Source organism: Drosophila subpulchrella, chromosome X (assembly GCF_014743375.2).
Source record: "Drosophila subpulchrella strain 33 F10 #4 breed RU33 chromosome X, RU_Dsub_v1.1 Primary Assembly, whole genome shotgun sequence".
NCBI lineage: Eukaryota > Metazoa > Arthropoda > Insecta > Diptera > Drosophilidae > Drosophila > Drosophila subpulchrella.
The window spans coordinates 17,642,810-17,665,757 of NC_050613.1; the positions used below are offsets into that span (position 1 = coordinate 17,642,810).

The following is a 22,948-nucleotide window of genomic DNA, read 5'->3' on the forward strand; positions in this document are numbered from 1 at the left end:
CTCCCAGTGTAGCCGGCAAAGTTGCCGAAAGCTCTGCTTAACTTTCTGCTCGAAAAGGAGAAAGGAGAAGGTCGAAGAGAAAAAATACTGGGAAAACGCCGGGCAGAGCAGAGAAGCAGGAGGTGAGAAGAGGAGAGAGAGAGCGGCCGATACCGATTCCGATTCGCGTTCCGATACCCGATGGCCGATTCCCGATTCCCGGCGCCTTATAAATACCCAGAGCCGCAGGGCGACGCTTTCATTCTCTCGCAGTGTTTAAAGTGACATGAAAGTGACGACATTGGCGCACTGTAGCAAGTCATGTATCAGCATGTCCAACCAAACAACACAAATCATATTCACGCCAATGGTGAGTTATCGTTATCGTTCGCTAGTTTTTTTTTTGTTTTTTTTTTTTATTTTTTTTCGCTTTTTATCGCAAATTAGTGATGATTATTGGCAATATTTCCATTCAATCTCGTGGGTTTTCTGCGGTGCTAAGTGAGCGGGCAAACAATTGCTCGAATTGCAGCATGTGATGCCAGGTGTGCGTGCTTTTTTCGCGTTTCTGCTCTGCTTTTTACTAGCTTTTTTTGTGTGTGAATTTTGTGTGTGACGCGCATGCGCATGCGCCGGAATAAAAAACGGTAAATTACTGACCGGCTAACGGTTTTCCCTGTGTGTGAGTGCGTGCTTGAATGTGCATGATTGCAGCAGAACAGCTGTTCTAATCAGCCCAAGCCGAGAGCCAAGTTCATAAATATTGCAACATAAACATCGAACCTGTGACACACCCTCCTAAAAGTCGACTTTCCTGGGGGAAAAACCCAAGAGAACCTATAATTCGCATTGATTCCGCTTTAAGAACTTGTCAAATGGACACTCTCCAAAGACTTTTATCCCCAAGACGGACAATTGTTTTGATAAAAACAAATTTAAACTTAATACAGCGGCTCTTGCTGATTGACATTAGTTTTTGTTATCAGTGTGGTTCGATATTTCTACGATTTAAACATCTGTAGACTTAAGGTCTTTAGAAACATTTACTTGAATCCCCAGCAAATCAAAGTTTTGCATTCCAAAAGTAAAATCCAAACGTTTTTAATGATTTATGTGGGAACTTAACATACGATTGAAAGTGAATACATAGATTTATAATTATACACCAACCGATAAACGTTTTCGATAAGGTAGAGTTTATCAATAGCTCTGTTTCTGATATAAAATCCAAATATATTGGTACTGGGTATTTTAAGAGTTTTCTCAAAGTATTTAAATATTCTAACATTTTATAGATTCCGAATCTAATATCTTGCTATGATATGATAAAGATGATCCTTAAGTCCTTGGTATATCTTGCACTGCCTTTTAGCAAGTGCAAACACGTCTGAATGGATATTGGCAATTACGACTTTCGTTCCGTTTCCCTTTCATTTGAGGTTGTTTACGTTATTGTCCCTAAAAGCAATTTTACGATGGCTAAACTTGGCCACCAATCCCCGGCCCTTCCATTGTCAGTTACGCAATCGTTAAAAGCTGTCCGGGGTTGCTTATCAGTGGGTGTCGACTGTACCCCAACCCGGTCGCAGTGGCTATCTATCTATGTTCCCTTAGATACAGAGATGTACAAAGACAGATGGATTCCGATTCCGATTCCGGACTTCTATTCTGGCACTCGTGGCCAGGTGCTGCCTATTTTTAGGCGCCGCCCACGCATTACTGGCAAAAGGTCTAATTATATACTTGTTAAGCCGGCTTTTCAGCTGGGAAACGAGCTCTCTGAGCTGAGCCGAGATTCCCTGGCAGCCGGAAGCCCTCAAAGCCCAAAAGTTGCAGTCGAGCGAGTCAAGGACAAAGTCAAGGCAACGCCAAAGGGGATGGAATGTGGGATTCCTCGGTGCGTGGGTGGGCTTTACTTGGTGGGTTGTGGGTTGTGCGGGTTGTCGTGACTGCAATTTGCACTTGACATAATTTGTCCACAAAATGCTGTGCACTGGAAAAATAAACTGGAAGTTCATGAATCGGAATGGATGTGAAAAGGACATATGAAATGAACTTTTAGATTTTTTAAAGACTCCTTAAAATGGAGCTTGGTATACCACTCAATGTTAGCTTCCTTCTGTTAAATAGGCTTATATTATGGGTGCATGCAATAACGCCCAGTGAAATAACGCCCATGATTGGTTTAATTACAGTTCTTTTCCTAAAATATTTTGACTAGAAACCTATGAAATTTTTATAATTGTATTAAAAGCAATAATGAATTAGGTGCTTTGCTATCTTCTTAAATTAGAATGATTATACAAAAATATATATTATGAAATTCGATTTAAATCACAACCTCTTAAATTAATAAACACCTTAATATTTGTTATAAAGGAAAAAGTAGAATATAATATGTGATTAACATGAAAAGTAGAGGGTTTTCGCCTTGGGGATAGGCTATAGATTTTGTAAAACCTTGAAGAGCATTCGGGTCTCTTAGATCTCTCCAATTACCAGTCAAAAATGATTTTTGCATCATAACTTTTGCAGACAAAGCTGTATATGTCGAATCTTTAGCACTTTGATTGTGACATCTATTATTTTCCGCCGACAGAGCAATTGCGGCACTGCCCGTTCATTGTGCCCAGGCGAAAATAGTTGTCGGCTGATGATCTGATGCATTTAGCTAATAATTTAGAACTGCTGTCATTAATCACACTTAGAGAGAGATGTGTTGTCTCCCAGTGGTTCCCCTCCTCAGTTCTCTGAGATCTCATCTTATGATGTTTGCTTAACTTGTGCAATCCGCTGAGTGTGGGGGCAGTCCCGGTGTTAGTACCACCCCATCGCCTCCCCAGCCCCGCCCACTCTGCCCAGCCGCCTTAACGAAGCGGAGAATTTCAGACCTTTATATAGCCACGTGTTTATGGGAAGGTGTCTGATGAATGATTTTATAAGGCGTAATAAAAAATGTATTTTCGAATCATTCTAAAAAAAATAAGAGATTTAGCTACAAAGAACTCTTATGTGGCTTTACCTATTATAAGACTATATTTTCAGAATAGATCTGTTAACATTTTTTATTATAATACCATTTTCGGGCACTAAAAATGTGCTTCATATTAATTTAGTATTTTTAAATTTAAAATTTTATCATATTTGTTCATTGAATCATTATATGATTATGTTTTCAAAACAGATCTGTTATTTTAAAATACCATTTTTATTAAACTACAATTTACCACACCATAAAAATGGTTTTCATTTTAGATTGAATTTCTATTATATTGTAATGTTAGTCCTGATCTTTAATTTAATTTTAAAGACTGTATTTAACTATTTTTTTTTTAATTTATGATGCAACATTCTTTTTAGTGATTTAATAAACTTTGAATTCTAATTTTATTCTAATTGAACTATTTACATGATTCTTTAATTAATGTTAAAGTCTGTATTTAATTGAGGATTTGTTCATTTAATTATGACATTTTTCCCCAGTGATTTAATGTACTTTGAGTTTAAATTTTTATTATATCTGATGTTGGACTCGTGATCTTTAGTTTAATTTTAAATCCTGTATTTTATCACATTTTTCATTTAATGATGCCATTTTTCCGCCAGTGATTTAATGTAGTCGAGGGTTGAGCAGCGTCGCAGTTAGCAGATTTCATTTGAATGAACATGAGAGAAGGCATCATTGCCATTTCGGAATTTGGGGGCCAGGGCTAAGAAGTTCGCCATTGTGCTCACGTACTCGTAATGTCCTTGGCTTTGTCATTTGCCCAGTAAGAGTGGGTGGGGTGGTGGGCAGGTCCTTGGGGCGAGACCCTTTGACAGCCCCGCAAAGTGTGCTACGTGCTTTTTCGGGGACGCAATTCCCCAGCTGCCGTGAAACTTTCACATCGCCGAAGCGGCGCTCAGGAATCGCAGAGCGTGCTGGGGTGAAAGGCAGTGAAAGTTGGCGGCGATAACGCAGCCTGCGAGCTGTTATCAGCTATCAGGCCGAGATGTCCTGGCAAGGACATGGCCCACAGCGCAGGCCCCGTGAGCAGAGCTTTCCCCGCAGAATACCGGTTTCCGTTTTCCCACTTTCCCGACTTTGTCTATTTTTAACCCAGACTCAGGCCACATAAATACCCACAGAAGTATATATATATAAATATCGCTGGATGTACATACATAAGCAGCTGGCAACGTCACCAGGAGCCGGCTTCATTGCGTAAGTGCGGGGGTGTCATAAAAACAGGTGGCCACCGGGCAAGGGGCGTGCCCCACATATCCATATATGTATATATTATGTTATATACCCAACCAAAACTGACACGTGGACCGATTTCAAACGACTGCGGCAGCCGTCACCTATAAAAATTTCATATATTTGATGAGAAAACCGTCAGAAGTTTGCTTGAATCATTAAAGTCCCTGGTATACAAAGGACAATCACTTTTTAATTAAGTTTGTATTCTATCTTACAAGGTATTGGAGTAGGCAAACAGAAGAGATCCTACTGAAAGAAATTAATTGTACCACATAATATCAAGAATATTATGAAGGAAAATGTTAAAATATACAAAGAAAATCTATAATTAATATTTATTTATATTTTGTGATGTATTAAAATACCATCCTGTCTATAAGGTATTAAAATCAAGATGAAAGAACTCGTATCATAATACATTTTTAATATTTTCTGATATTGTCATTATAATAATAACTCATCTGTTTAAAAAATGCGATGTATTTATAGAGTTTTCCATTTAAAGTGAGAGAGAGTAGGTAACAGACTCGGCGAATTCTTGGGAAATATATGGAAAACGGGGAAAAACGATGCAGGGAAGAGGGAAAAACGACGAGCCTCTAAAATTCATAGCCCGAACACAAACAAAAGTTTCTTGATGTACCTTGTGTGTGTGTGTGTGTCCTCGTGCACTTACATCTGTGTGCGTGTCCTTGCTAAGCTTACAAGTAATTGAATGGCGCCCGAACAGGGAAAAAATGAGTTCAATGCCTCGAAGAAGAGGTCCTCCTTCGTCCCCCCAAGTTCTCCATCTGTCTGGTGTTCGTATGCTCCCCGCTCTTCGACCCACTGGCAACAGCTTGAGAAGCCAATTTCTGTACTCTGTATTTCATCAGAACCCGAACCCGAGGCATTAAGCTTGCATGAGGAGGAAAGTGTTCTTGGCTTTTCCTCAGCTGCCAGCTATTTCTAATTTTCTATTCCCATGGACATGTGTCGCAGTTTCCACCATGCATAAGAGATAACGAAGTCGGGAATCAAACGAAACGGAAGCAGGACCGTGTTTTCCATTGCAGCTGTTCGATGGTATTTTTAGAAGCCTTTTCCAATCAATTTGCATATTTTTATATCGACTACACTTAAAGATTCGTCAGCTATTTGCTTGGGTCTCGAAATGATTTTGATTGTTCCCGAGATCTCATACATATGTGTACCATAGCCTTTCTATTTTGCAATTGCCTTGCACAAACGAATTTCGCCTAATATTCTCGGCTGCCCCGAAACGAATCCAAATGAATTTATAGCTCTGTAATTATTACGGCGATCATTAGCGTCATCATTGTGGACGTTGGCAGAGCAGTCCACCATAACGCTCGGCGCGTCACGAGTCAATTAAAAATCAATTGGGTTAAATTGATATGCCAACAGAAGAGGCAGCGACAGTGCTATATAAAAACCGATTCCAGTTCAAAAAGAAGAAAATAATAAAACTGGGGACAGAAAAACTGATTAGCACACGATTATCTGCCGACTTTAAGGTGGGTTTAGTCTCATCTGTTATGATAGCGATCTTCGATCTAAGTGTTAAACAAAAAAACCAATTCCCACTTGTGAATAACAGTAAATAAATTAGAATACATCACGATAATTCCTATACTATTATAAGATGATCTCTGTGGCTTAAGATCTTATTCAGCAGAATCTTATTGGGTTGGTGTCTATACTACGAAGGCTAAAAGCTTGTGAGCAAACTCTTATAGAGAAGGAAGTTCTCTTCTATTATATAAAGCTTAAATATCTTTAATATGTTCACTTATATTAATAAATCAATATTAATTATAATTAACCTTTTACGACCTGTTTTAAATATTGCATATAAGATGTAATAGATATATTCTTGATTGATATATCTAGAATGCCCTTTGCTCAGTGGTCAGACTTTTCTCGATGACCTTCGCGTTGTTTGTTGACAATGTCAAGGTGTTATAGCCGTCAAAAATTAACACCCGAATGGTTTTTCTGTATGTGTGTGTCACAAATATTGTGGCTAACAATGACAGCGGGCGCTAACAGTAACTGTAATAACAGTGACAAGTTGGCATTATAAAGGGAGTGCACTGAGAAAAGAAGCGACCCAGCTAACGTAGTTTGAATGATAGAAAATTCTGACCCAAAGCCAATATCTATGTTTTTCATATACCCAACCACATACCAAATTTCCTATCGATCCAACAAATATTGCGGCTATTTTTAGTTGGCTTCTTTGAGAATCGCCACAATGAGTCGCCAGAATGTATGCAATACTTTGAGCTTGGTAATAGCACATTTTTATGGCACATTTAAAAAGCATAAAGAAAACTGTCAGATCCTAATAAAAATATTACATTTTACCCCCGTGTGCTTTACGGTGATATTTTATTTAGTAGAACGTTTCCAACAGTTTGCGCTCATTGCAAAATGGCGACACGCCCCCCTGCCACCCACTTGCCTTAAGTGCACGGCTCGCCTTGACATTGACTTTGTCGTTCTTCCGCCCAGACGTAGAACCTCCCCCCCCTGCCTTGCGGAACCTCAATTAACAACAAAAATTAAAGAAGGCGAAGAGGGCGGTCCACCAAGCTACGTTAAACGACAAACGATACATTTCAATTAAGAGTAGGGCGAGCAGCATTTCGACAGCATCCAATAAAACTCGATGGAGAAGGGGAGCTCGGGTTCTGAAGAAGAGGTGGCAGAGGTGGGCATGCCTGACGCAAATGGAGCACAATACATATTGAAATAGAAGAATTTCAAAAACGATTCGGGATGTTCATGCGCAGGCAGATAACGCGAACAAGCAGGGTCATTACAAAAAGCACAGTATCACTAGCAAACTCCATACTTTTTTTAATACAAAAAGCATATTTTTTCTTCTTTAAATTTTTAAGTAAAAACCAAAATTCGAGAATAATTCGTAAGTGTGAACTATGAAAAGATTCCACTATATTCAATCCGGAAATATCCCAAAAAAAATATTATGCAAATAAAGCAAGCAATCTCTGAACAATCACCATATTATCAATTCGTAGACTTAATAAACCATAATTTATTGTCCCCATACATATAGGTTAATGAAAGCCGATTGATATTGCTTATCCATAACTACCTACCGTCCAAAAAACATGCAAATATGACAGTCTAATAGTCGTCACACTTTTGAATGCATTCCAAAACAACAGCATTGTCAAACCACATTAACCTTCTAATAACTTCCCTATGCCAACAATATTTGGCTTAAATAATTAGCATTAACCACTTCTAGGCAGATTGCAACCGGTTTGTTAGTGGATTCAGTGGCAATACAATTGAATTAAACGCCGATTAAGTTTCAGATAGATTGCAACTGGTTCTTACCCGATTTATCAGCAAAACTTTCGCGACAGACGATAAAAAAACTAAAGGTGTTAAGAAATCGAAAGTGAATTCATGGAATTAACATAAAATTTCAGTTCGCGCTTTGGGGACACGTGTAATCCGCTGCTCTGGTTATGAGAAGTGGCCAACCGAATTGAGAATTTTGGACATGGACTTGGGACCGGGAGAGGGCCATTGACACTTTTGTCGGGACTTGGAACTCAAGATGTCTGTCGATACAGAACAAATCAATTAAGCGAATGGAGAGTGGTTTATTTCGGTCGCATTTGTGGCTCGCATGTCCCTCGAGGGTTAAGCAAACACTTGTAACCAAGTTCTTTGATTGATTCGGTGTGGGGGGGATGGTTGGTCAAAAACAAGTGTCAAAAGGTGAAGCGCGGACATTCGAACCGTCAGTCGATCAATCAATCCATCAGTGGGCCATCCAGGCATTTTGCTCTAATTAGCACAAACGAATTTGCGACACAAGCAGAGGGAACTTTGCATGCCTCGTTTAATTAACAGAGCTTACGTTAATAAGTAAACAAATAATTTAAATTCGAATACATTTTCATTTAGAAAAGAGGAGAAATGGACATCAACAATTTGTTAAAATTTATATATTACCCAAAAGATCATTTTTTGGCTAATGGATTTAAAATTTGTTTCTATTTTATCACAAAAAAAAGGCAAAACAATCTTAAACATTTTTTTAATATATAAACATTTTCTTAAATAATTTATATAATACCCTAACACATTTTCCGTTCCCTTGGTTAATGCTTTAAAATTTTATTTAATAATTAAAAAAGCCCTAAACGATGACTAATTTTAATCAAATATTTTTGCCTATAAATACTAGTCTGAGTCATTAAGATCTTGGCCTGGTAACTGGGTCCTAACTTTTGGTCAGGATCTGTAGATCCGTCCTTGTTCTCCCATCCGAATATTTCGATTCAAGAATTTCTGACGCGACGCCCGCAACAAAATTAACTGAAAATATTTACCAACGACGGCCGGCAGAGGAAAATCGTTTTTTATTTGGCCGCCTGCCAATTAAGATGCATGAACTTCCCCCGCCGAGCTTTGCATATTTCAAATATTCATTTGCAGCAGCTTTTCCTCGACCCAGAAATTTGGCCGACCAGCGCGTGATTATTACTCATTTTAGTGGCGCTGACGTAGGCAATGCTACTTCCCATCCTCCCTGGAGTTGGTCAAGTGCACTGAAAGAAATGTATATTTATAGCATATGTCAAGTGTGCCTTTTACCAACTTAAATTTAGTTTGGCGGTCAGTTTATCACTTAGTCATCACTATAGCTTATTATTCAAACAACAGTCAGGGGGAATACGAAAATGTTTAGTCTAGATAGTCTATAGATAGCTTACATTCCAATGTGAGCAAATTCGTATTATTTAAAAGACTTAACTCAAAAATTCCCAATTCGGAAATTGGTGGAGTATTTTCGCCAAATGAGCTTTTTAAATTTGCTTGAATTATCTCTAAAATAACAATTTCTTTATTTTTTTATGTTTTTTTAACTAATATTTTACACAACTGGATTAGTAGGATTTATGCTGTAACTAAACTTATAATATTAAGTTCATTTGGGTACATATACCAAGAGTCATGAGTTCCATAAGTATACCATACTGGTGTCAGAATATGATTAATTGCACGTAGTGACGTTGGTAAATTTAAATTGATTTGTTGCCAATCAGCATGGTATAAATACCGGGTGATAATGATAATGCAGATATCCCCTTAAAGACCGACAATTTCTGAAATCCCCTATCACGTCAGCCGCTGCTGTTATCACTCTAATATCTTTGCAGTTTGTTTTTGCGTTAGAGTGTCTAAGTAATTAGCGGACGAAAATCAGCCGACAAGCCCAAACAATGTTCGACCCCTAAAAATGCGAAGATATATCGCACATCCACAGGCGTAGGTACATTTCACTTAAAACAAGGTACAGTGGTTAGTCTATTATGGAAATTCGAATTGTTTTACTGTAGGATGTACCAAATTTAAACCTAATTTTGTTTGATCTGAACCATATTTGCTATATGGTAATATTATCAGGGAAGAATTCGAAACTTAAGAATTCGCGTTTTTGTATATGTTTTTAAATGGTAACCTAATCGAATTGGGTATGAAACTCAAGAATCCGCGTTTGTTTATATATTTTCAAAAGGAAATCTAATCGAGTTGGGTGCTATATTCGAATATCTTTGTTATTGCAAAGCTGAATTTAATCTAGTTCCGATTTCCGAGTAATAACTGCATGAAACTCAAGAATTCGCGTTTTTGTATATGCTCTGAAATGGTAATCCAATCGATAGCGTGCCATATTCAAATATCTGCGTTATTGCAAAGCTGAACCTTATCTGGTTCCAATTTCCGAGGGACAACTGCATGAAACTCAAGAATTCGCTTTTGTTTATATACCTTCAAATGGAAATCTAATCGAATGGGTTGCTGTATTCACACATCTTAAGTATTGCAAAGCTGAATTAAATCAGGTTTCACTTTGCGAGCGATAACTGTGGGCATCCAATTGCAGACATTAAGTTCATGTGACGCCTTATGTCGAGTAGCTGAGAAGTCGAATCAAAATCATATTTAATAAAACTGAGCAAAGAACTCACCCAACAAAAGGGGGGATTTTGAGACTGGCTCGTGTTCCGTTTTAATTGACCATTAGTTTGTGAAGTCAATGGCTGGTTGTCAAGTGGCTGTATTCGCAGATGAGATTCAAACTAATGAAGATGTATGGAAAATATCATTAACTAAACTGCAAAGTACTACAGAATATTTACTAATGAATGTACAATGCATTTTAACTGAGTGCAATAATTAAAAAAATTTGTTTTTCTAATTTAAGTGCTTACATTTCCAAGCTTTTCCATAAAAATAAATTATTTCAAAATGAAATAAATATTCAAATTACCACTTTAGTTATCGCTATTTTCCTTAACCCAATAAAAATCATGTTATCTCTAACGAAATGTATTCCTGTTAATTGTTATTGATAAAATATTTTATAGAATTCTGGCTAAGAACTGAATATGACCCCTGTTTAAATGTTTATATGAGGGACATGTTGACAATACGACGTGCTTAAATGCATAAATAAATAGAGGTAATCGATTAACTGAGTGCTTGAACTGTTTGTTTATTTTTGTCGCCACCCTTGCAAAAGTGTGCAATAGGCATTCGATCACTTGTTGACTTGCACAGATCTTGAAGTAATGTATCCGACCCGCCCATTTTCCGCCCGCCACGCCCCCTTCGACAAGTGATCAACAAAACAGAGGGAAAAAGTAAATCGAAAAATTCTCACAGGCCGCGTGACTTTTATGACAGAAAATACATTGAGAAAAAAAGCTGGGCAAGAAGAAGCTGAAAAACGACAGAGAGCTTAACGTAAGAATCGTTTATTTATGTTTATGTGCCCACGTATATAGAGAGTCTGTGTGTAGACGTATATTATTTATTTTTAAACGCACGCCGGCAGTCAGCGAAATAGAGCCATGCAATTTAAGCCAGGGGGTAAATAATAAAAAATTAAATAAATGCCTATAATTTAGTTGAGTGTATTTGAACTTTAAATAAAAGATTTTTAGTTAAATCTGATTACGTATACTTAATGTAATATAACGCATACGCAATGTTGCACCAAGCATATTTTATAACGTCTACTGATTCGTGAAATAAAATGATGCTATATATATTTAATAACCTACTAACAATTCAAATGGGATGCTAATTTTTATGACCCCGCTGTGCTGGTGCATATGTAGGCGCTTTGGCGTGTGTATCCAAATCTTTTGGATACGTATTATACTTATGCTCGTGCAGATATCTATTTGCTTAGCACACTATCTTGGTACATATACGATTTTTGGGGGCAAGTCCAGTGGCGGAATCGAGTGGAAATAGTGCGGGGAACTTTGGAACTATGAATGTACATAGGGTGTTATGTACAGGCGTTCGTTGGGCTGATGAAATTTCGACGCCTCGTGGGCGAGAACCCGAGAAAACGAGAACCCGAGAACCCGGGATCCAGTGACGTAGACCTCCAGACTTTCGATGGTAGAAGATATATGGATGTGAAAGTGTGGCCCGTCGCAGCACATGACCATTAATAAGCGGCCAATTGAGGCAAATGAAATGCGCAACCAACAATCAATTGAGAGGAGCCGATGAATGGAGGCGACCAGGAATGATAATACCCACACTATACTATAGTGCACATTTAAATGAGCGCCGAGTGAGAACCTTCTGACGTCGCCAGGGAAATTAGCCGACTAATTCAATTTGAAATTTTTATGCAAAGTTATTAATAGCCGGTGGAGATCAAGAGAGCCAGCGAGCGGATGGATGCCTTCACCTTGACAATTCTATAATCAAAATATATATCAAACCAACCGACGACAGTCGGCGCGAATTGCATAAATCAGTCGGAAGGAGGAGGACTTTCACACATACGCAGTGTGTCACGTAGTCAGCAAGGCAAAATGAAAAAAGCCAACGAAATATAGAGTCTTCGGCGGTATTTACACCGGGATACATAACTAGGTTCTTTTAAAAGTAAGATAATTATAAAAAGGGGTTTATTATGAACTGGCTTAAATTGGCTTTTCCTTTGGACTCAGTGTGATAATGGATCTTATCTTTACCATGGATTTTACAATCGTTAATAAAATTTAATGAATAATGATATTTTATTAATTAAAGGTATACAAAATAGGCAGTCTAAAATGTTTTCTCGGTAACTAATCCCATTTAAAATAAAATAATTTACCATGGATTTTAATTAATAATGATAATTTATTTATTTAAGGTAATTCAAATTAGCAGACTAAAATTTCTTAATAAAAAATACTTCCGTCTTTAATCCCATCTAAAAACCAAATGATATCTTTGTCTGCAAACCGCATTTTTAAATCTAAGTTATTGCAACTTAAGTTAAAGTTCTTAGAAAACGAAACGGAATAAATGCATATCTTAGATAGTTGACAATGGGTTTTTGTATACGTTCTTTGAAAGCAGGTTCTATGCTAGAAATAGTGTGGTATCTATAAACCAGTTACTCCAAGTCGTATGCGGTCTAAGCTTTTATTTGTATTTCCATTTACTCCTTATTGTTATCCTCGATAAAAATCATATGAGGTCCTGCCTTCGACAGCAGTTACTTGAAAATGGCTCAACCCTTTGACTTGGGATGTTATTATTATCCTCGGCTGGCTGTACCATTACAAAGCATTAACGTACCTCATCTCGTTTGGAGAAAGTGGTTGTGCTCCCACTTCGTCGGTTGCTTTTCCGGCACTCGGCTGTCACCCGAGTACCGCTCGGGAACCGCTCGGAAAGCTTTCGCCGGGCGGACTATTTGACGCCGCCGACATTTGGGATGCGAACAGTTGCCTGCGAATCGCCGCCCACTGCGCTACACTTTTTTTGGCCCGCTCTTGTTTTTGAAACACTTCTTGTATTCGTATATATATATTCTACATATATACACATATATATATAAATTCGTATTCGCTGAGAGCTGAAATTCGCGGCGAAATAATTTTAGCAACTTGTTATCCGTCCATGCCATGCGCGATAAAATATCACAACTATTTTGCTTGCAAAAGAACGCATGCAAAAATAATTCAACAGATAATAACAGAGGTGTGTGTGTGTGTGCGAGTGTGTCATAGGTCCATTCATAAACTCTGGCTACACAGGAAATAATATTGTGCGGTCCCAATATACTCATATACATACATATATTCGATTCGATTCGGTTGTTTATATTTATAAGAAATATGCATCAAACTGATGCCCATCTTTTTTTTCTGGTGCCCATGAGTAATGCTAATCTATGTGTTCTGTTCTCTCTTTCCCGATCCGATCCCTCGCGATCCTCCAGGACATAATGTGCCAACAAAAGCAACGACCAACGGGACCATGTGCGCCAATGGGGCTCTTGGGACAGAAGGGCCCGAAGCGCCAGAGACCGACGCATCAGGGACCGGGCGGATGCGGAAGCCGCTGGAGAGGAATGGCTCAACGCAGAACCACGCTGTTCACCTCGAGAGAAGGTAACGATCGCCCCTTTGAAGTCCCATCAAGATGTTATAGAACATATACCCCGGTTATAAGCAGTTTATCTGAAAAGGGCAGTTCAAAACACTAAAACAAGTACATTCTATTTTGTTTCGGTCAAAGGTTTCTAACATGTCCTATCTATAAGATCTAACAACTATATTCCTAAAAGATCTGGCATAATACATTTTATATATGCCTTTCTATAAGATCTAACAACTATATTCCTAAAATATCTGGCATATTACATTTTTAAAAGTCCCATCTATAAGATCTAACAATTATATTCCTTAAAGATCTGACATATTTCATTTTTAAAGGTCCCATCTATAAGATCTAACATCTACATACCCAAAAGAGCTGGCATTATACATTTTTAAAGGTCCTATCTTTAAGATCTGACAACTATATTCCTAATAGAGCTGTCTTAAATCATTTATATCTATAACTCTGTGAATTCTTCTTTGCTTATTTAAAGTATATTTATTTTATTTATCTGTTCTTGTTATAGATTACTATAATATGGTCATATATTATTATTTAAAAAATTATCAGACTCGTATTAAATATTAAATATTGAACATTCATGATATTTTAAATATACCAGGGCATATTCAGTTTGAATTCAGGCTTGCAAAATTATTTCAATAATATATGATTAAAATTTCTTCAATTGTAATATGCAGTTGCTCAGAAAAAATGTTAGTATGGTGCTATATCTATAATTTTTACTATCCTTAACAAAATTCTTTACCTTTTTTCAAAATTTAATAAAGTTACAAATTTTTAAATAATCTTGGATTAAAGAAACAAGGAGCTTGGCATATTCTTGCTCTTATACTAAGTACATGTTCTCAGTGTAGTCGTAACCATTTTCTATTTACTTTGCTAAAAACGCGCTATCCACTTGATTTGATTTTAACACATTGCCGTCAATTAAATGATTTGCTCAACTCACTAAAAATTAACAAGTTCGCACATATATTTTTGACATCTATCTACGAATATTTATTTATTTAACTTAAGACTTCGCTAAAAAGATCTAAATGATGAAATCATGACTTTGGTTTTGTTTTAGTGTTCCTTGAAATCAAGTGCCCTCATTAGAACTTGTTTGAATTTAAACTGAATATTAAGAAGCTTTGGCTTTTAGTTTAGAGGATTTTTAATATGAATGCAAATGATAATATATTTTTTTATTCATTGATAAAACATTATAAACACAGGGAGCCTTGACATAAATATAGACCCCCTCTAAGCATTTTATTAACCCCTTTCTCTTTTCGATTTCAGGCTGGGCCTCTTCAGTGGGGTGGCTTTAATTGTTGGAACTATGATAGGTGAGTGTAAAATAAAATACAAATACAAGACGGCTTCTGCCGACCCAATTGCCAAAACAAATGCATAAAACATGAGCCAGGAATGTCGAAACCAAAATGGCCCCTCAAAACGCGAACACGCAATTTTCCTTGGATTGTGTCAAATGATAATACTCTTGTTTGAATTTGCTGTTCGTTCCTGTCAGTTAGAACATCTTTCTCTCGGGGAGTCTCTGAAAAATATTGAGGCACATTTTTTCATTCGGTTTTTTGTGTTTTTTGGTTAAGATTGGAGACGCGCATGGCCAAAAATACGTACGCATAAATTTAGCTATATGTACGGCATGGTACATATACACAGCTTTGGCCCCAGCCTATATGTATGTAGAGTCTGTCTGTGGGTGTCGGAGGGTATAGATATATAGATACGCCATCGACGTGAGAACGAAAGTGCGGGGGATTGCGTGGATTAAGGGCACTTTCCAGGCATATTTTTAGGGGGCGGACGAGGGCGGCCTTAAAAAAGTGGGGGAGGGTGTGGTTACAGCCCATACAGTTGTGGTCAAGGGAGGAGAATCGAAGTAATCTCAAAGTTTTCAGAAAATAATGGATTTTAAACCATCCCAAGTTCAGCTTAAATGGGTTTCTCAAAGTTCATTCTTACCTTATATATAAAATCTTGTTTAAACATCGCTTTTTAATAATAATAACATATATTTAAAGATATGATAGGATTACCATTTTATACCATACCAAGTGTAATCAAGTTCCTAAAGTAAAGTATAGAATTATATCTAAAAATAATTTTAAACAGAAACTCCTATCAATTTTATTAGATGTAAAAAAGATCCTTTATGGCTAGTTATCCCCACCATTTTGGACGCCATTGTATCCGTTTAAAAGCTGGCTTCGGGAAAGGGAGTCTAATATATATTTATGACACGAATAGCTCCTATTATCGCTGCTGCACTTTGACCTTAGGCAATGGCGCCAGTTGTGGCACGTTACCAAATTGTTGCACGCCTCCAGTTCCGAGCTCTCGGAATCGTTCTGCAGAAGTCCCACTATTTACCAGTATTGCGCATTCGCCGCGTGGTCGGAGCTTTCGCCGAACTTTCGCCCGCCCACTGATGACGTCTGCAACACCCCCAGTGGTATATATATGTAGACTCCCTCATTAGCATACGCGAATCAATGGGAAAAGTAGGGAAAACAATGTGGGCCCTAATCAGCTGTTTTTCCCGAACAGCAGCTGTGCCGTGTAATGCGGTCAACCCATATACACACTTTATATCTATATCTATATCATCTCTTTCTCTTTTCTCATCCACAGGGTCTGGAATTTTTGTGTCACCCTCCGGTTTACTGGTTCGCACTGGTTCCGTTGGAGTTAGCTTTATAATCTGGCTTGCCTGTGGCGTGCTCTCTCTGCTGGGTAAGCTACCGTCTCTCGAACAGCCCCGATGGGGAACCTAGCCATCCCCCAAAGCGTGCACCACGTGCAACTGACCCACTTAACGACGCCAAGTGGCCAAGTCCCAAAATCCGACCCTGCACTCATCACAACTTGTTGCACGGCTGGCAGTAGGCCAAACTTTCGCGGAATCTCACACCTCCCAGTGTTGTGCACTATACACTGGGAGAAAAACCGTTCCCCAAGATATTGAAATCGATATATTAAAATATGATGATTCTTTGTCATCAAATTCTGGATGTATTACGTAATATTTGTATTCCATTGACTCCTTAACTATGGTTATCTTTTAGTTTCTTCTTAAATTGATCTATAATGATTTTGCACATGATCTCAAGATCATTTAATAAAACAACGAAATAAGGAACTGTTTATCTTATCTTATATAAAAAATGTCACTTCTCTATAGACCATGTTTAATATAGGTACTTATTTAACCATTTCTGTAATATTTTTTACCATGGTAACCAAATAGTTACTAAATAAAGTATTCTACCATGATTTCACCCATGATCTTATGATCCTTTCAAAATTATAAAAATGAGAACAAATCTGTAACTTGATCTAATATAAAAATCCTTCCAAATCTAATAATGAATAGATCCTTATAGACCATGTTTTTTATAAATACATATCTTATAATTTCCCCTTGTTCCTTATTATTTCTAACCCTGAGAACCATACTGCTTATAAAGATCTACAATCCCATTATCCTTTAATGAATTTACATAACGAGAACATAAAATCACAAATAATTTTATAAAACATAATCTCAAGTTAAATAATTTAGACCCTCATAGACCATATTTTATAACCCTAACTACTTCCCCTCCTTGATTTCAGGCGCTCTGGCATACGCTGAACTTGGCACGATGAACACATCGTCGGGGGCGGAATGGGCCTACTTTATGGATGCCTATGGACCGGCGCCGGCGTTTCTGTTCTCATGGGTATCGACTTTGGTGTTGAAGCCATCTCAAATGGCTATAATATGCTTATCATTTGCACAGTACGCCGTTGAGGCCTTTGTGACGGAATGCGATCCGCCCAGGGGCGTGGTCAAGATGGTCGCCCTGGTGGCAATTGGTAAGATCAATGTTTTGGGGATCACTACCAGTATTGATCCCTGTTCTGTATTATATTTCCAAATATACTAAAGAATGGTCTCTTTCCCTCACAGTGATGATCCTATTTGTGAACTGCTATAGTGTCAACCTGGGCATGGCCGTGCAGAACGTGTTCACCGCCGCCAAACTGGTGGCCGTGGTGGTCGTGATCTGCGGCGGCGCCTGGAAACTGATGCAGGGCAACACGCAGCACCTGTCGAATGCATTTAATGGCCCAATGCCGAATGTGGGCGCCATCGCCACGGCCTTCTACACGGGCCTGTGGGCCTACGATGGCTGGAACAACCTGAACTACGTAACCGAGGAGATCAAGAATCCCAGCAAGAACCTGCCGCGCTCGATCATCATCGGCATTCCGCTGGTGACGCTCTGCTATGCGCTGATCAACATCTCCTACCTGGCGGCCATGTCGCCGCAGGAGATGATCGAGTCGGAGGCGGTGGCCGTGACCTTCGGCAACCGCATCCTGGGGGCGCTGGCCTGGCTGATGCCCCTCAGCGTCACCATCAGCACCTTCGGCAGCGCCAACGGCACGCTCTTCGCAGCCGGCCGGTAAGGATTACTGCTAGAAAATTAGGAATATATCTACAAAGCAGCATACTGCAATCAGCAAAGTTATCACTTCTTATTCCCATTCAAAAACATTGACTGTCCTTAACTTTTACAAATTTTTTTTTAAGGAGCTCTATAAAGTCTAAAGTCCAGAAATGTTTGTTCTACTCTTTATTTGCATTCAAAAACATTGAGCTATTTAAACTCAAGCGATGAAATTTTAACAGTTTTCAAATTTTATAAATGTAATTTATGGAATTCAAGCTCCTAAGTTGTCCATAGTACATTAATATTTATTATAATTATATTTTATATATGATATTTCGACCATCCTTAGATTTTATAAATTAACTTTCATACCTTTTTATTGTCATTCATGAACATTGAGTTCTTGAAACTTGAAATAAAATGTTACTTTCCTTGAAGTTTATAAGTTAGCTTTGAAGCATTTGAAAGTCTTTTTGATAGTAAAAACATTGACAATGATAGCTGCCATTATTTTTCTTCGTTACATACCTAAATTTTAACAAAAAAATAATTAGAAACGTTAAGAAAATCGAAGTTTATGTTTTAGCAAAACAGAAGTTGATATATCTTTCAATTTTGTATCTTTTGTAAATATTTTTGGAGCATTAACATAATCTGTTTTTGATTTTTCCTCATTGCAGCCTGTGCTTTGCGGCCAGTCGAGAGGGTCACCTGCTGGACATCCTCTCCTACGTGCATGTGCGTCGTCTTACACCTGCTCCGGGGCTGATATTCCACGTAAGCATCTAATACTACCCTTAGGGGTAAACCCTACGTAGACTATGCTTCATCAACCTCATAGTAACAGTCCCAAATGTGCCCCTCCTTAACAATAATTTGTATATCTAACTACTATCCCTATAATATTCCCTTTTTTGTACCTCCTCCAAGAAACCCCACTTATCACCGACAGTTGAGAGTCCCCCCTATCATCCGTTTGACCACCCATGTGAATGCCCGTGTATCGATCCGATCCTCGTTCTAAACTCCCCTCTTTCTCTGTATCTTTCTCTGTGCGTATTTATCCCCGTCTCCAGTCGCTGATTGCCTCGGCAATGGTGCTGCATGGCACGATTGATTCGCTGATTGATTTCTTCAGCTTCACCGCCTGGATATTCTACGGCGGAGCGATGCTGGCCCTGATCGTGATGCGCTACACCAAACCCAACCATCCCCGGCCCTACAAAGTGCCGATCATCATTCCCGTTGTGGTCTTGGTCATCTCCGTGTATCTCGTGGCGGCACCAATTTTCGAGACCCCGCGCGTTGAGTATCTGTACGCCCTGCTCTTCATCTTCGCGGGCCTGATCTTCTACGTGCCGTTCGTCAAGCTCGGGATGACGCCGAGGTTTATGAGTAAGTCCCGGGGAAATGAAGTTATACGATAGCATATCATACCATATGATATATGATATGATATATGATGTGATATATGATATGATATATGATATATGATATGATATGATATGATATCATATATGATCACATGATACTATATGATGTGGTCAGCCTTTTCTATAACGATCGCCTAGAATCTTCTAGTTCTAATCCCGAATTCTTCTCTACCCGCAGACAAGGTGACGCTGTTCTTCCAGCTGCTGTTGGAGGTGGTGCCCACCTCATCGATGGCCATGTTCGAGTGATAGGAACCCCCGGAAAGTGCTCAATTAACGGGGTCACCATTCTCGGAAGGAGAGAAGCAAATACATTCACTTAATTACTATACAAAACGAGGATATACTAGGAGTGAAGCACACAGACAGGATACCAAGGGGTTGAGATGGAAAGTTAAGCGATGGTGGAATGTTGAGAGCAACCTATATTGATATATTGGACGTTGTCGTTGACAAAGTAGTGCTAGAGAAACAGAAACTATTTGAAATAGTCTTTTTATGCTATGAGCTGGTTATATTCAAAGATTATATATGAGTATACAGATATTTAGTGTGGATACATATGCATATGTGTATCTTATGTAGTGCGCATAGGCCAAGTTGCATAGTTGATACGTACGTACGTTTATACAAACGAAACAAATCTATATATACATATATTTTTGTGTTCTATTAATTAAAGATCAAGAGAAATGACAGAAACAACTAAAAGAAAAACACACACACAACAGTCGAAAATATCTTTGCCAAGCGGTTGGAAGAGTGCAGGGCCCATAAAGAATACCTGGTATTTGGGAAAGGGCTTGGGTTTGAGTGCAGTACCGCCAGGAATCGATCCGTACCACCAATCCGTACAGTACCCACCTAAAAAGTGAACACTCGCCGCAGAGCTTTCGGGTCTATCCTTGTTTGTTCTCATTTCAATTTTCCGTTGGCGCTATTTACCCACATTATATACGAGTTTAACGATCTAGAGATCGGCTGGAATAGCAATATTTATATATATATGTATATGTGTGTGATGGATCGGGGATAATGATGATGATAATAAGGAAAAAACGGAAGAGGGAATCCAGCAAGGATGCAGAAAAAGGACAAAAGCTAAATACAAACATCCCAACTGAATGTTTCTAACTTTGTGCGACTAATGCGCCACCTGGCGGTCGGGGATCGCGTGTGAAATTCGTAGGACTGCAAATAGGCATTAAAGATTTGTAATTGATACCAAAGTAAGGTAAAGAAAACAAACACTGTGAAAATTCAACAAAAAAATAGAAAAAGCCATTGAAAAAGAAAGGAAAAGAAAGCAAACATAAATACTACTATGGATACTTGTTAAATACATTTTTTTTGCGACCTCTGTCTGTTTGGACAAAACGTTGCAACCAAAGCTAGAACTAGATTTAGAGAGACGGTTATACTTCTATGATTACTGATTACTATGCCACTTTTTTTTTTTTAATTTTTTCGGTTAATCGCTCTTTGTGAAGGACTCGTCGTACGCGAGTTAGAAAAAGACAGCAGATGCAGGTGCCGTCTCGCTTGCACCCAAGTGCCGGCTGCAAACAAAATACAAGAATTTAAATTTTTTTTTGATAATATATTTCGTTCTTTTTTTAAATTTAGCGCTTTGCTCTCATGCTCTCAATTGTCTGAACCGATATACAAAACATTTATATCTTTACCTATTTATAGGGATACTACAGAACTTACACACACATAAATATATATTTATATAATTTGTTAAGTTTAAAAATTTTATAATTTTATTACCAAATATTTACAATGAGCTAAACGGTAACCAGAACAAATCGAAAATCTCTATCTATACATGTACCTACCACCTAATAAAAAAAGAATTGTATTATGTAAACCAGAAATTGAAGAAATAAAGTTTTTGAAACACATCCATCGGTTTCTTTATTACCACAATGTTAAATTCGAGATGTAATTCTTTTTATTTTTTTATTCAGTATCACTACGTTTTACTTACTAAATATTGGTATCATTTGATGTCTTTCAAATAATATTGGGATAACAAAAATAAATAGGGCTCTTTAACAACCTTATAGGCTTTTTATATGAGCCAGCTCGAAATCTTTGACATTAAATAGCTTATAATAGAAATGCTGTAGGGCATCTTTATAAAGATGAAGCTGAATGCTACGCCTCTTTTTTCGCCTGGAGGTTTCTTTCAGCGGCGTTGAACTCTGGAAACAGGATACCAATCTCACGGAGGGCAGAGGCTTCGCTATCGGACCCATGGCAGGCATTACGGGTATCGGATAGCCCGTACAATGCTCGGATACAGTTGGGATCGCTATAGACGGCTCGGAACACCTTGGTGGGTCCCAGAAGACTGCGCCACTTCTGGATGCAGGCCTCCGACTGAAGGATCAGGGCATAACAGGGTCCGCTGGGGGAGAAATATGTTTATAATTATTGTTATCTATTAATAATAATAATAAGTTTAACCAGTTAAATGAGGTTTTAGCGGAAACTATAGTAATAGTAATGGGTTTAGGTTTAGTAAATGGAGGTTTTAGGAAGAACTATTAAAAAAAATTAAAACTTTTAGGATATTATGATGTTATAATATTTATAAAAATGATAACCTATCAGTATTTGATTCAAAGATACACATATGTTTTTGAATCTTTTCCCGTTGAGACTTGAACCTAAAATCTAGCCTATTAGAAAAATGAAAAAAATGTGATAGGTAGATACATATGTATCTATCTATCCAGAAGATATTTCCTGGATTCACTGGATAATGGTCTGCTTACCTGTTCATAAAGCTCGTAAGGCGGTGGTAGAAGAATTTGCCCTGGTGTTCCGCGTAGAATCGTTCCGAGAGTTCCTTCGTTATGCAAACCTCCTTCTGGTCGAGGACCGTAAAGTTCTGGGAGATCAGGGCCCGGATCTGCTGCATCGCATAGGTGTTCCGCAGCACATGCGGCTTTATCAGGGCCAGTGTGATTTCCATATCCTGGTTTTTGTCTTTCCAATTTTTTAGTTTTATTTTAAAATGTAAACAAAGTTTTTAGTCGGTTGCTATTGAGATGGGTCTATCGATAATACCGGAAAACCAATCGTAGTGTGCCGCTGAATTAAATAACCGGTTTCCACTGCCATTACTTTTTATAATAAATTCACAAAGTTTGTTTAAAATAAAACAAAAATGCATTAATTCATTATATAACTTAAATTAAAGCAGTAAAATTATAGAAATTTCTGTTTTAAGATAATTATTTGGCAGTATGGCAACTCTAGCTAATACACCAGGGCTGCAGAAAAAATACTAAAAACATTTTAGTTAAAACAGTAAAAGTTTAATTTCTAGTAAACCACTGAATAGA

At 38.0% G+C, this 22,948-nt stretch overlaps 2 protein-coding genes across 5 annotated transcripts; one reads left to right on the forward strand and one right to left on the reverse strand.

The window, feature by feature from the left end:
- The first annotated feature begins 227 nt into the window (after positions 1–227).
- Positions 228–21,445, forward strand: LOC119556566 (b(0,+)-type amino acid transporter 1). 4 transcript variants are annotated; one of them, XM_037868864.1, is made up of 10 exons: positions 13,037–13,279; positions 13,521–13,692; positions 14,990–15,036; positions 16,349–16,450; positions 17,333–17,439; positions 17,500–17,575; positions 17,670–18,168; positions 18,837–18,933; positions 19,233–19,551; positions 19,768–21,445. In XM_037868864.1, exons 1-10 carry the CDS (start codon positions 13,204–13,206, stop codon positions 19,836–19,838), a joined length of 1,566 nt encoding a protein of 521 aa, XP_037724792.1. In that variant the 5' UTR covers positions 13,037–13,203; the 3' UTR covers positions 19,839–21,445. The 4 variants fall into 4 exon arrangements, with proteins under 4 accessions (XP_037724793.1, XP_037724791.1, XP_037724792.1 ...); XM_037868863.1 differs by lacking the exon at positions 13,037–13,279 and adding an exon at positions 229–349 and having other exon boundaries at positions 17,333–17,575; XM_037868862.1 differs by having other exon boundaries at positions 13,038–13,279; positions 17,333–17,575.
- A 97-nt stretch (positions 21,446–21,542) lies between these two features.
- On the reverse strand, positions 21,543–22,703 carry LOC119556567 (nucleoside diphosphate kinase 6). The gene is made up of 2 exons (XM_037868866.1): positions 22,376–22,703; positions 21,543–22,005 (listed from the first exon to the last, which is right to left on the reverse strand). The coding sequence occupies exons 1-2, from the start codon at positions 22,573–22,575 to the stop codon at positions 21,753–21,755; spliced, it is 453 nt and encodes a 150-aa protein (XP_037724794.1). The 5' UTR covers positions 22,576–22,703; the 3' UTR covers positions 21,543–21,752.
- Positions 22,704–22,948: the final 245 nt, after the last annotated feature.